The sequence below is a fragment of the Patella vulgata genome, chromosome 3, assembly GCF_932274485.2.
Source record: "Patella vulgata chromosome 3, xgPatVulg1.2, whole genome shotgun sequence".
Lineage (NCBI taxonomy): Eukaryota > Metazoa > Mollusca > Gastropoda > Patellidae > Patella > Patella vulgata.
The window spans coordinates 53,566,334-53,580,767 of record NC_065881.2 but is presented as its reverse complement, the minus strand read 5'-3'; the positions used below and the strand labels follow the sequence as shown (position 1 = coordinate 53,580,767).

General features: G+C 32.6%; 1 protein-coding gene across 3 annotated transcripts in view; it reads right to left on the bottom strand.

The window, feature by feature from the left end:
- The window catches only part of LOC126814866 (hexokinase-2), a 43,135-nt gene that overhangs the window by 15,665 nt on the left and 13,036 nt on the right, over window positions 1-14,434 (bottom strand). Inside the window, exon 1 of one of the 3 annotated variants that reach the window (XM_050540295.2) lies at window positions 2,695-2,909. The exons of the other annotated variants lie outside the window; for them this stretch is intronic. Within the exon in view, the coding sequence (XP_050396252.1) occupies window positions 2,695-2,802 (108 nt within the window). The 5' untranslated portion in view covers window positions 2,803-2,909. Of the gene's footprint in view, window positions 1-2,694; window positions 2,910-14,434 lie in introns of those variants that run through there. 3 annotated transcript variants of the gene reach the window in all.

Here is a 14,434-nt window from a genome sequence, read left to right as displayed (position 1 = left end):
GTCACCTTACAAGAATAGGAGCTATGGTGGCTCAGGAACAGATCCTAGTGTTCCTTGGAATTTTGCAGTCTGAGTTCCCCTTGTCAGTGATTCAGCACATCAAAGGTTATCAAAGGAAATCAAAATAAAGAAATTACCATCATCTTCGTTAGTCTGGTTAGTACATAAAAACATTAAACCCCATTTTACTTCATTAGTTACATTGATTTTGTGTTGAACAGTTGATAAATTGAAGTCAACCATCAAACTATACCAGTAATAAGACTGATGTGAAAATTTAACAGCACAAAGTTTATTTAACATTTCGTATCTGGTTAACTCAATTCAAAACTATATTTTTACTTCATCAGAATACACAAGGTCCCTGACTTTTTAAATTTTAGTTCCACAGAAATTGCCAATGTTGACATAAAACTGAATTGTGTTCAACCGTAAACCAAATTGAAATTAGTAGACAAACCAACTTCCCATGGCATTAATATTTTGAAATACAGACTAATTTGTGTAGATGTTCTCTACTCCAGGTCCTGAATCCACCAATTTGAACACTTTATTAAAGAAGAAGTTTTATGCCTTTAAATATGTACAAAATTATTCATACCATTTTCCCAATCATATAATATAACAGCCAATCAGTATGATAAAACTACTCATTACAATAATTACTCCACTATTCTATATAAACTGAGTAGATAGAACTAATTACAGCGTCTACAGGCTGTTGCTTTCAATTTTTATGATGAAATTTGTTTTAATGTTTCACAATTTATACAATGTTCAATAATCTGGATAAGATGATATCATACAGTTAAAGGTGTACCTATTCAACTACATGTTAATGTTTGCATGTCTTTTGTCACGGCACCTTTTTGTATAGGAGGCACCACACTTTAACCAATCAATTTCAAGCTTAAATATTCAACAGCTATATGAATCATTACTTCCTTATATTATATCTTTCTTTTACTCTGGGAAATTTATCTTTCACTATTTTCAGGGAAAACTAAATTGCCTGGTACATGAAATGGGGACAAATGTTGATACAAAACAAGTTGTCATACACAATCCACACCTTCAGTGTTGAAATATTTCACATGTTCATAGGACAAAGGTTAAATTCATTCATAATATCCGGGTATGGTTAAGACCACTATAATATGGGTCATTTGAAGGAGGGGTTTATACATATATAGTGCGTAGTCAACAATTCAGTAAAACAAGTCCACAAATAGAGAAATACTAGTTATTTTGTTGTTTTAATGTTTTTGAAAAACATCCAAGAAGATATGTACAAGGGATTGTTAATTCTAGAAAAATAATAAAATGTAGATTTGACATATGTTATCTAAATACTGATTAACTCAATCAAAATTAAGCAAATATATTAAAAAGAAATAATCAAAATAATGTTCATGTATGATTTCAGCTGCTAGATGTATACAAAGGTACGCTAAATATGTTTTGGTATTTCTTGTACTTACTACACATGTTTGCGAGTTTTTATTTTTATATTATCAGGTAGGTCTGTTCATTCATAATTTAGTTTGTTTTCATATTTTTCTTTTGGTTTGTTAAGCTGACATGTTTCATTAAAACATTTGTTTCAAATATCTCCCAAGATCATGATGCAGATCATTTTGTGCTATGAAAATAAAATAACGACATCCAGCCTAAAAATTATAAATGATAGACTTACTTCTTAATCATTTTAACCAGGTGTTGGGTTGATGGGGCATGCTCTATACAACTAAATTCATATTTCAAAAGAAATCAACACATAAACCCGAATAAAATCAACAATTTTTTTGAGAGACAAAAGAAATGAGATCTAGTTATTTTAATATATATGTTTTTTTAAAAAAAAAAAATAACAAATACTAGCGTACTATGGACCAGGATATGCGAAATTGGCCATGGAACAAGTCTCCCTTGGGATTTTTTCAAAGAACAACATGATGAGTAGCTTTTGAGGTCCAGTTCCTGGTTCAAAACTATATTACACATACAGTCTATTAAACAGACATGATCAAAACAAAATTTAAATTGCCATACTTATTATATTGAAATCATTTAAAGGATAACTGTACTTTATATGTTTTTTCTGTTTTAAACTAATAATCAAATGTAAGATACGCCCATATTTTACCCGTTGGCTCGGGGAGGGACTGCCACCCCTCCCCTGCACACACATAAATAGTTTTTCTTTTTTGAATTAGAATGAACAAAAGTTTAAGTATTGAATTAGTAATATTAAAAGAGGGTTTCGCCAACAAATGACAAGAATGTCCACTTCTAGGGAAGAACATTGGAAAATGAAGCCTTATATCTTTGAAATGGAAGTTAATTAATCTGAGTCTAGACCTAGCTGCCATTTGGTAGAGTTCTTGGTTTATATTGTAATTTTACTCGCCAAACTCACACAGAGTCTTTTTTGTGTGAGTAATGGAGTACTCATGCAGTGTTTCTTCGTGGTAAACACTGGACAATACACGTCCACATGAAAATGCTGGCATATAAAAATGGTTCATACATCATGTCTGCTGCTAAGAGAATATCATGTTATTATCCATCTTACTAATTTGTCTTCAGATTTATTTCTAGCAATCGGTCAGATTGACCCCTAATTCATTAAATTGCAGATATGCAGCCTACCATACAAATAATCAATAAATACATGAGTTGGCTGGTACAAACCTGCTTCAATTTTGTTCTGTCTTTTATAGTATATTTCCATTTCTTCGTTTGATAAAATTTGTCTTGTAATCTGTCTGATCCACTTAATGAGCTTGTACATAAACCCATTATAATTATTTAAAATTAAGTTTTAAATTTTGTTTTATAAAAGCCTAATGTTAAATATACGTTCAATGACATATAGTTGTAAAGAATAACATGAGCCGAAGAAGCAGGTGACATTGATAACCTGTCATCTATATATGATGCAAGTCAATCTATCCATGCTTTCATTGGTTATGTTTTCAAGCTGAACCAATGAAATGGCTAGAACAGAAACACCCATTACAGGATCATAGACCTCAGCAAAGACCTCAGTAATGTTTTCATTACTAATGTTAATGAATCGAAATGTAGAGAATTTTCTGTTTATATTTGGGTATGTCAAATCATATCACCAAGAAAATATTTGAAATAATTAAATGAAAGGGTCATTCAAATGGCTATGAACTTATCCTTATTGTTTAACATCCATGGACTTACAGTATTGATCAGAAGATTGATCTGACAATAACACCTGGTACTCATAAATATTGATTCAAAAATTGATCTTAAATTTCATACAAAGTTGGCCATAGGTTGTCTGTAGATTTTTAAAAAAATTATCCTAATACCATTCAGTTGTAAACAAACTGATTTAAAACAAATACCTGGGAAGCATGTTAAAGCATGATTACAATCTTACAAACTACAATAGTCAAATCTCTAATATGAATATCAGTCCAAAAGTGGTTCAGTTTTGTTCAGTATTTACATAGATATGATGAACTTAAATTCCTTTTATCTATGCTACTCCCTATAATAAATGGTACACTTTAATTTCTCGATTTTTCTCTCTTCTTTTTCTTACAGAATCTATGAAACTGACTTTTCAGCCATTTTGCAATCTACAGTAGAATAGTTATAGGTCTTTTTATTGTTGGACATCATGATATACATAACAAGCCAACAGATCTTTATTGTTTCGTCAAATCTAATTGATGGGCATGTTTATAACCAGATTAATTCCTAGACAGGCGATTATCTAGCATTGCTATTTTGATTCTGTTTTCTTAATTAAATGTTAAATAATCAATTTGATTAGATATTGGTGTGAGAAATTTGATATTTTCCAAAAAAATACAAATCATGCCAAACAAATGACATGTATTTCTAATAAAGAACAAAATAGAGAGAAAAATGGTGTTTAAAGTCCACTCAACACAAACTAGATCATTTCGGGACCAACATATGGTTCAACTTTTATTTCTTAGCAGTGGGAGGAAACCGGTGAATGCGGGGGAAACCCACGAGGTTGGACAAGGCGACCCTACTCCTTGTCACGTACAACCGGGGAATCAAAACCACGCCAGTTGACTCAATGACAGACCTTATGGTACAGCGCGCACATGCTAACCATTCTGCCATCCAACCCCCATTAAACAAACAACAGTCTCTAATTCACATATTTATAAATGGCTAGCTCCTATTCAGGGTTCTTAATCCATTTTGAAATGAAAGAGAGAGAGAGAGAAATGGGGTTTAATGTCCACTCGACACGAACTAGGCCATTTCGGGACTAACGTATGGTTTAATTTTATTTCAATAATTCGCTTGCGCATAGGGGTCTTTAGCAGTGGGAGGAAACCGGTGAATGCGGGGAAAACCCACGAGGTTGGACAGGCGACCCTACTCCTTGTCACGTACAACCGGGGATTCGAAACCACGCCAGTCGACTCAATGACAGACTTTATGATACAGCGCCTGCACGCTAACCATTCAGCCATCCAACTCCCCCATTTTGAAATGAACCGGCCACGGGTAGCTCTAACGGATAGTCGTCTTTTCATCAACAGAAATGTTGATTTATGCATATTTTATTTACAACCATAATTGCATAACATATTCAGAATAATAATATCTGAAACTCTGAATAAAGAAAACCTTTGTTTTAATTGCATACTTGTATTCATACGTCGATATAAATTTTGACACTTACAGTCAACTTTCATTAACTTGCATAATGCATATTCCTACTTTTGCTTTCATCCAACCAAACGGAAGTTATAATTTAGTAAAAAGAAAAACTACAAGTAAATATAATTTTTTTTTTTTTTTTTCAATTATTTTATTCGTAATCACTTGTCAATATATAAAAATAACAAAGTATATAAGCACATATCAATAATAACAAATTAGCACAAATTAGTGTCCGTGTAAAGTCAGAAATAAGACGTACGTGCGAAATGTCACGTGGCCAATTGTCATGATTCAGATAATCACTTGACAATATATAAAAATAACAAAACACATATCAATAATAACAAATTAGCACAAATTAGTTTCTGTGTAAAGTCGGAAATAAGACGTACGTGCGAAATGTCACGTGGCCAATTGTCATGATTCAGGTAAGTCCTATTCAAATTATAAAACAATAATTAGGTCCAATTTTTATTATCACTTCTGACGTGTAAGTTGCAAATGGTTCCTTCTAGTCCCAGAATGCACAATAATCTATTTCAAACTTTATTATACTATAAACATACAGTATTATCAAAAAATTATTAAAAAGCAAGATCCTTATATTAGGGCCCCACACTGCCAGATGTGAGCTGTAGTAGGTAAAAGTTGAAAGCGATACATGCACTCATTAGTGTTTCCCAAGGAATTATTTTTATTCATACTTTTCACTTATATTTATAAAATAATTAAAAAAATTAGTGCATTGCAGTGCTCATCTAAAACTAAATAAAGGTTTTTATCATAATTGTCAGGCCCCTTGATCAGTCGGTGAAAAGACTAGTCGAAAGCTCAAAAGATTTCAAACTGAGGAAGTAACCCGTGTAGCACTAGAAAATAACCAGGTGGGGATCTTGTCGGGTGGTAAAAGTTTCAGTGTATTTGATTAATGAATTCAACTTTTAAATGGATGTAACTTATTAAATACAACATGACCATTTATTGGTGGATGATAAATGGTAAAAACTAAGGTAAAACTTGTCAAAGACATGAACATGGTGACATAATTATCAATATATTTAGAGATGTTTCTTTTCATTGTGGAGCACCCAACTTATGTAACATAATCATCTTATACTAAATCTACATTTGGGGATTATCAAGTAGTCACGATTAAAACTTTATGAAGTGTACAGGTACATGTATATGTCATGTCTATTCTCATAAAACCAGTGTCTTTAATTGCTAATATTGTGGTATCGGTAAACAAATAAAAATATCAACTACCCGTTATCTAGCCATTTCTATTAAAAATTGTGGACAAATTTCTGCTGAAACAACTTTCCATAAATTTATAATTATCGAGGATATTTTAAAGTATTTGATACACGGTTGTGATGTTTATAAACATTGAGTAAATTGTCTGTGTTGACTTTAATGAAGTCTGGAACTGAGTGACCTAAACCTTGAAGGTGTGTCATCATCCTTTTTGCTCATTGGTTATATACTTGGCAAGTTGCCAACGATGTTCTTTCACGACAGCATTTAACCACCAATATCCATTCTAAAGGTGTTGTACTTCTAAAACATTTTCATAGGTTTACGTAAGGACGTCATATTATCATTGATGACATTTACTGCACGAATATCAAACAAAGGTTTGAGAGACTTTTATCTAGTCAAAAAATTGTGGTTTGTACTAAATGACCTTGAATAAAAAAAATCACAGACAAGGTCAAATTGAACAACTTACTTGCAGTCATAATTCACAAATAATAAAAAAAAAGGTTGCCATGCCAAAAAAACACCCGTCCATAATGGCTGTCACATTTTTTAATTATGACTAATAATCAAAATTTGAGAGGCTTTTATATAGCATTTCAATATATGGGTATAAAACAGGATTTCATGGATGATTAAATGTTGGAGACATAAATATAATACAATTACAAGATTGATAGTACTCTTTGTAATAAATCTTTCAAGCATAAGAACAACTATAAAGACTTACAAAAAAGGGTCTCTCTGCACTCTTACCGCCAGGTAAACCCTATCTGAAGGCACAACTTTTTAAAGCAAATTCAACACACTATCTAAAATTACTTATCAACTTGCTGAATGTTTATTATATTATCATACAATTTTTTAAGCATTAGAATCCTAATAGTTTCATACTACTATACTGGTATCAAATTTCAGTGAATTACTTTGCACCCATAGCGACATCTGCTCTAATTGTCAGATGCCTGCACATCTACTCATAAAAATAAAACATAAACATTACTGTTTGAATGGGATCTATAAAGAAGATAAATGTAATTGTATTATTATGTATACATGAACATACTTTCTCTGCAAGAGTGCAAGAGTACATGTAACAGCATTTTAAAAGCAAATTCTTACACAATAAAATATGTAGGAAGGTGCCATTATAATTTGAAGAAGCATACTAAAAACATGTACCTAGTTGCCGTACATATCACCGTAGCCAACCTTGTTATCCTTCCGCCTCAAAATCATGAATATTTACCAAAACGTGACAGAAAATGTTAATTCAAACCCTCTTCGTCCATTCTAGACCAAAAAATCAACAAAAAGGGACACGCAAAAGGGGAGAAAAGAGACAGAGAATTGCTATAAATAGACGAACTACAATTTGTGGGCACCGAGATGGTGAAATTTAATGGTGGTCTGCCTCAATACCAATCTTTTGTTGAGATATGGGGGTCTTATCCTAGTCTAATACTGACTGTGCCGTGGTAAGTGTAAACAATGGCCCATAATATTACTTAAACATACATTATGCAAGAGCTAAATCTGCCTAAGGTCCCTCTGTAGGCCTGAAACGTTATCTAAATTATTAATTAGACATTAATTAACTTATCCAGACCATAATCAACTCTCGATGTCAAAGCTAGCCTGCGATATTTACTGGATTAGGATCCGATTTGTGGTTCAACTTTCATTTATGATTTAATCATGAAATGGATAATCAAGACTGTTTTTAATTTCATTCATGATTTAATCATGAAATAGATAATCAAGACTGTTTTTTATTGTACCAACTTTAGTAATGATGATCGAGGCTAGGCCGAAAATTCAATCGCTAAAATCTTGGTTCAGAGTGGATCAATTTGACTGAAATTTTCAGCAAATTCCCTTTACATTATCTAGATTTTAACTATTATAGTGAGAACTGCCAGCCCTTTATCTAATCTCCCATAATGTATCTTTAATCTAAAATAGTTAATTGCTAAATGCAGAACTAATTTGTGTAATATTCCAGGTTTTGCTCTTGGTTCATTGAGCCAGTTTTTATTTCAATCAATAACAAGACAATACACATACTTCTCGTCACACTATACATAATTCATTTGACTATTTAATAACAATAACACAAACATTTATGTAAAGACAAAACTGGCATTTGGCAGACGTCCCATTGTACCAAATAAATATGTAGGTGCAAGCTACATTACATATACACATAGTATACCTATAGTAAATATCTTTACTCCGGACACTCACAACTTAGTCATTACTTATTACCACTAGTCCACTACCTGCAACTTGTTTAGTATATCAATAACATGTCTTTAAAAACTTAGTGTATCAATGCTTCACATTGTTCACATCAAATTTGAAAAAAAGATCTGTTAAAAACTGTAGACTCTATCGCATTCACAAGGTTTTTTGAAAAGAGGGTTAACTCTGGAATGGGAGATATCATGCCTCTCAACATTTCACAACAAATTTGAAATAAATGTGTCAAAAACTGTTGCCTGTATCAGGGGGCAACTGTAAAAAAAATGCAAACAGCAACTGGGGGGTGGGGTGGGTCTGCCAGCTGAAAAAAGTGCAAGAAAAAGTGCATTGTGGTCTAACTGAGTTCTGCAAGAAAAAAAGCATTTCCAGGTAAGAAAATTGGGTGGTCTAACTGAGTTCTGCAAGAAAAAAAGCATTTCCGGGTAAGAAAATTGGGTGGTCTAACAGAGTTCTGAAAGAAAAAAAACATTTCTGGGTAAGAAAATTGGGTGGTCTAATGGGTCCCTGCAAGAAAATTGCATGAAACGGGATACGAAGTGTTTCAGTTCATATCAATAACAACTCCATCAAAATAGAATCGTATTTTAGACCGTATCCAAAATTATAGTTTACTGACGTACGAAAACGTTGTGACATGCAGCCGTTTTTTTACCGAGGTGTGTCGAATTAGTGGTCGAATCCAAGTGAAGATAAATTCAATTTTAAAATGCTTGAGTCTTGGGTTGCTAGTAAATAAATTATGAAAGAAAATGCTATTCGAATATTTCAAATAAAATATTTTTAACGTTTGAAGATTTTTAAAAAGATTAGTAAATTAGCCTTAGTGTGGCCTTTTTGACCGGTAGTGCCAGTCGTGAATGAATTAGTTTTGACCTGTTAACCGAGACTACACAGGGATAACTCTTGGCAACAACCGGCAACAATGATGGCTACACTTTCGAAGTTTTGATAACTTTAACATGGGTGAGTTTTTAGCCTTTATTATTTTATTTGCAGACCGTCAACACAATTTTATTGCTAGTTCTTGCATACACCCCTCAGAATACCCTATAAAACTATGTGATGCCTAGGATTCAAGTGGTTGCTATGTATATCGTTCTGACGTGCTGTTAATCATTGTCATTGTCAATTTTAGCATAATTTCCTGTTCCTAGGCCCAAATCAGCTGCTATTTCATCTCCACTAGTGACTATCTTTTCAAACAATTTCTTGAGAAATGACTCATTATAAGGCGGATCATGTTATTCAGAATTTGGTCAAACTTTGATTTAAATTGTCCACTTTAAAGTAAACACTGCAGAGTCTGAGAGTGCAAAAAAAACAAAACAAAATTGTCCACACTGCTTAGTTACGAATAATTTATGATGCCTGTTTATGACTGATTTTCTTCTGTTTTATATATTTCAGAGATGTGTTGGGATGAAGTTTGAAAATAGTGTGATGGTCATTTGAGCAGAATTTTTTGAAGATATTTGTCAATAAAGATTTGAGTTGAGGAAGATGGCTGAGCACAAAATGAAAAAAAAGTACACTGTAATATTTATATACGCAGTTATTTGCCTTGCTAAAACAGAGGGGTGTTAAATATTGTCCAATCGACAGTGTCTAATCCACCAATCAAAACGCAAGATTAAACCTTAAGCATGTTACAATGCTGTGTCGATACTGTTTTTTTCCCTGTCTCGGAGGTGGTGTTTGGTGTTCTATGTTTTTAGGACAATTGTGATACTTAAGTAAATGGTGAACTTTGTGTGGTAAGGTGACGACTGTGATAACTCCTCCGGGAAAGTGAACTTTAATTTCGTGAAAACCCATGCTTTCTAACATGGCGGATCTCCATAGACATAGTGAACTCTGTGAACCATGAACTCTGTGAACTGTGAATTCTGTGACTTGTGAACTCTAATTATTGAATTAGAACTGTCAACAAAGAAAACTGTAAACTAGTTTATGTTTGTATTGTAACTCCTGTTTCTTGTATATGTTTATTTACATAAATATTCATTAATATTTCAAAGCGTTATCATTTCATTCAAGTGTTATCCCATGATTTGATCGACTGTTATCCTGTCAATTTGGTTTGCCAGCCCACTCCGAATAAACACGTCGTGTGGAGAGGGTCAACATCTTTTTTACCCGCAACTCCGCAGCAAGCTGAGATGAGATTTGGATAATCTTTTACTTCTTCACACTCTGGTCAAAATTTGTCAACCTGTGATCAGTAGATTTGAGTGGATATGGGAAAGCACAATAAATGAATAGGTACAAGCCTAAGTTCATATATTTTAGCCTGTCTCTGCACATGGGCAGTCTTAGACTATCTTTGCTAATAATTCAGACTCAGAATTTTGTCGAACATCAACTCAATATAAATACTGTATTTAAAACATATCGTCTTGTCATTTGTTCTCATGCTCAGCCTTTTAGTAGTTAGGTATTGCACATACTTTTGGGTGGTCTAAAATGAGATATTTCAAGAAACACATTTTCTTGCACAAGATTTTATGTGGTCTAATAAGCAACTGTGAGGAACACATTTTCTTGCGCATGATTTTTGGGTGGTCAATTAAGCAACTGTGAAGAACACATTTTATTGCGCAAGATTTTAGGGTGGTCTTTCTTAAAAATGATGGTGCATATTTTTTTACGCAAGATTTTAATGGGTGGGTGGTCTACCCAGGTCCAGTGCATATTTTTCGACTTGACGTATGATGTTTTTTTTTACTACTTCCCCCCGCCTGTATCACATTCAGAAGGTTTTGGGCAAAAGAGGATAACTGATGATTGACAGATTAACAGAGAATGATGAAAATCAATATTTTTTATGCTCTCATTTTTCCCAACACTAGGGAGTTAAATACTTTACATATATTATAAGTTTATACAAAATAACTGTTATTTACTTCAGAATTGTAAGTTTTGGATATGATATTCACAGAGACACCAGGTATAGGTTAATAATCTATTTGTGACCAATGTCTAGGTCATATGTTATTTTATCAATTCTTAATTCTGTTTTTTAATTTCAAATCTATATTTTAATATTCATTAATGCTTGGTTAGTCATTATAGGCAAACAGCAATTAATCTGTCAGTCAATTTAAATCATGACAGGCTGGCAAATAAATTGGTTGATCTGTTATGTTTCTTTAACTATTGTTTTAAATGCCTTAAGACTAAATCCTTCAATAGTTTTTGTTTTTGGTCAACACTTTTATACTACCTAATTTATATAAAAAGATAAAATGTATGTAAGATGAATCATTAGTTGGAGAGACCAGCTTAGGTAACCTATTCGTTGGAGGTCAGATTTATAGGAAATTGTAAGTTGTTTAAGCTGTTATTAGAGAACAAACATCAATGAGCTACATTCCCTGAAAGTCGAACGGTGTGATATTTCTCAATAGAAATGATGAGATACTATAATTTTGTTTTAACCTAAGAAAGGGATTGTCCCATCCTCAATCATCTGATAATTGAAGGTAGCATATATTACAAGCAGCTAGCATGGCAATGTACACATTTTTATTTCAGTAGAATTCATTATTATCTGATTTAAACATAATGTGTGGTTTAATACTGGTATTAATCTGGTTAGACTGAGTTTTCAAATCTGCATTTTGGATATTATCTATGTGAAATAATTATTCCTCAATAATACTGATATTAATCTTATTAGATTGAGATTCAAAATGGAAAACAATGGCCCCATCATTTATATATAAAAATTGTAAACAAATAATCAGATACAGGCAGTAACAAAAAGCACGAGACAAACAATATTGTGAAACTTTATAGATTTCCATTCATCGTAGGACATGACATTTAATGACATATTTTTCTATGTATATTTTAGGGTGTGTCATCGTTTTGCACCACTGCCATTATAATAAATCACTTTAAGATACGTACGTAACTAACGTACGAAAATAAATTGGTGGCTAGCTTTTTTTTCGCACGTATACAGTGAATGGCCATTTTGCTCAGTAATCCCAGCCAAAATTTGGCTATTTTCTAAATTTGCGTTAAAGTTTAAAATATTTGTTTTAGAACTGAATCACATTAACTATTAGTCAATCCCAACGCTAAAAACATCAACAGAATTGATTGTGTATATCTGAAATAGACCTGACCGACGCACAAAATAGTGCAATATGGCGGCCTCTATGAACAACCCTCACAGACGCTGTCATTGAAGACAACGTCAATTCTATGAGTTGTAGATGTTATTTTTGTGAAAAATCATTGGAAGAAGAGAGAACATGTTGGGACTGTACGTATTATATAGTCTTTATGGGTGCAACGGACACAATGCTGAAGATAAACCTATTGTTTACAATGTTGACCTCTTGACCCATTGACGCCAATGTCATGATCTGTGATGTGTAGATCATGTGATATGGATATCATGGCTACTGACTGTGTCTGAGATACTTCTCTGCAGGTAGCGTGTCTCAGATGTTCAGAATGTTTAAGATAGGGAAACTGGGCTATTTTCACAAAAATTTACAAACAACGAAAAAAATTGGTTTACCCAATATATAATATAATATTTTCGTAACCATCAAAAAAAATTATATATTGAAGTACTTTCTTTGCGAAAATATTTTGATAAGGCTATTATTCAAAATAAACTCAGTATATCAAATAATGTGGTCAAAATGTCCATTCCGTTATGGTAAAACTCCTCATTCTCAACTTTGAACTTGGAAATCTCCTTTCAAAATTGAAAGGTCAGTAAAAATTACAGTGTTTATCAATTAGCCATCCAATAGAGCTTAATATAATGTCCTATAAGCTATTTAAAGAAGAAATAGAAATCAACTATATCAAATATTGTTTCTGTCAAAATTTTGAGAACAATTTGTCTTTTCCGTTAATGCTTTGTTAGAGGTTTGTCACTTGGTGTCACTATTAAATCAACAGGGTATTGGTCAAGCAGGAAAATCCCACACAACAGAAGGAAACAGTTTAAAGAAAGGGAAATCCAAACAATTAAGTTGACTGCACATGGTTGTCGCACAAATTGTATGTCTCTTCTGTTGGTCTGTTCCAAGACATAAAACACTGACTGATCGAGAGGTTTTCACTCACAAAACCAGGGAATAAGGTTGTCAAAGCACTTTGTTAATATCATGCATGTCTATTTTTTTATTTTGTTAAAATTATATTGTGTTATCGCTTTGCTATGCTTTCTAATGGTACTCAATTTAGACAACTGGAGTCAAATTAATGACTTTTTGTTTTTTCCATGTCTTTACATGGTTTTTTACATGGTAATAACTGAAAAGACATTCCTACAAATTTTGGTTTTGTTACATTTTTGTTATTTTTAAGAGTACTGCATGGCTATTGCAGATACTTCCTGTTGAGTTATAAATCTAAAGAATACAGTGCACATTCTTAAGTCATAATTACTTTTCAAAATTTGTCTTTACTGTTGTTTGTATGTTTTTGTGAAAATAGCCAAGCTAAACAAGCAAATAATAGAATGGGAATTCAGGTTTGGAGATTTTCTTTCAAAGGTTTTTTGAGATTATTTTCATTTCAATATTGTCGGGACTGTTCAGCTAATCGTAATAGAACTTAGACTGTCTATCCATTTTAAGCATAGATATTACTCCTGTCCTTGAAAACTTGTTGCATAGATTGATTAGCTATCCTTTTTATTTTTCAGATGGAGCATATTAGGTATTATAGAGTCTCTTTTTTATGAGTGAAGTCTGCGTCATTACAGGCCCAGAACTGTACAGTGCATTGGACGCTTACAGCTGGCTCCAGATCCATTCACTTGATTTGGTATTTGTTGTTTATTTCTTGCTATGTCTATATAGTTTGTCTTGTCCGCAGATTTATCTTGCCGGTGTTGTTTTGCATGTCTTACTATTAGAGTACTGAGTCTCAGAAGTTAAATACCTTAAAACTCTGATGACACAAAAGTCAAAGAATTAGCTGAATAAAGACTTACACATGTTAATAATGTATTTTGACATAACATGCACAAGAGCAATAATCCATATTATTATTATTATTATTGAAATAAAAATTACATATTTGAAAAGAAAATTAAAAGTTTCATTAAAGATTAAAAGGATACAATGACCCCGGTCCTGTGATCAAATCTGTTCTTATTTAATAGATTTGTTCATTTTACCGTAGATCAATGTTTACTACATTAATGATAAACATTTGGGGTAGTATCAGGGCTGAATATAGT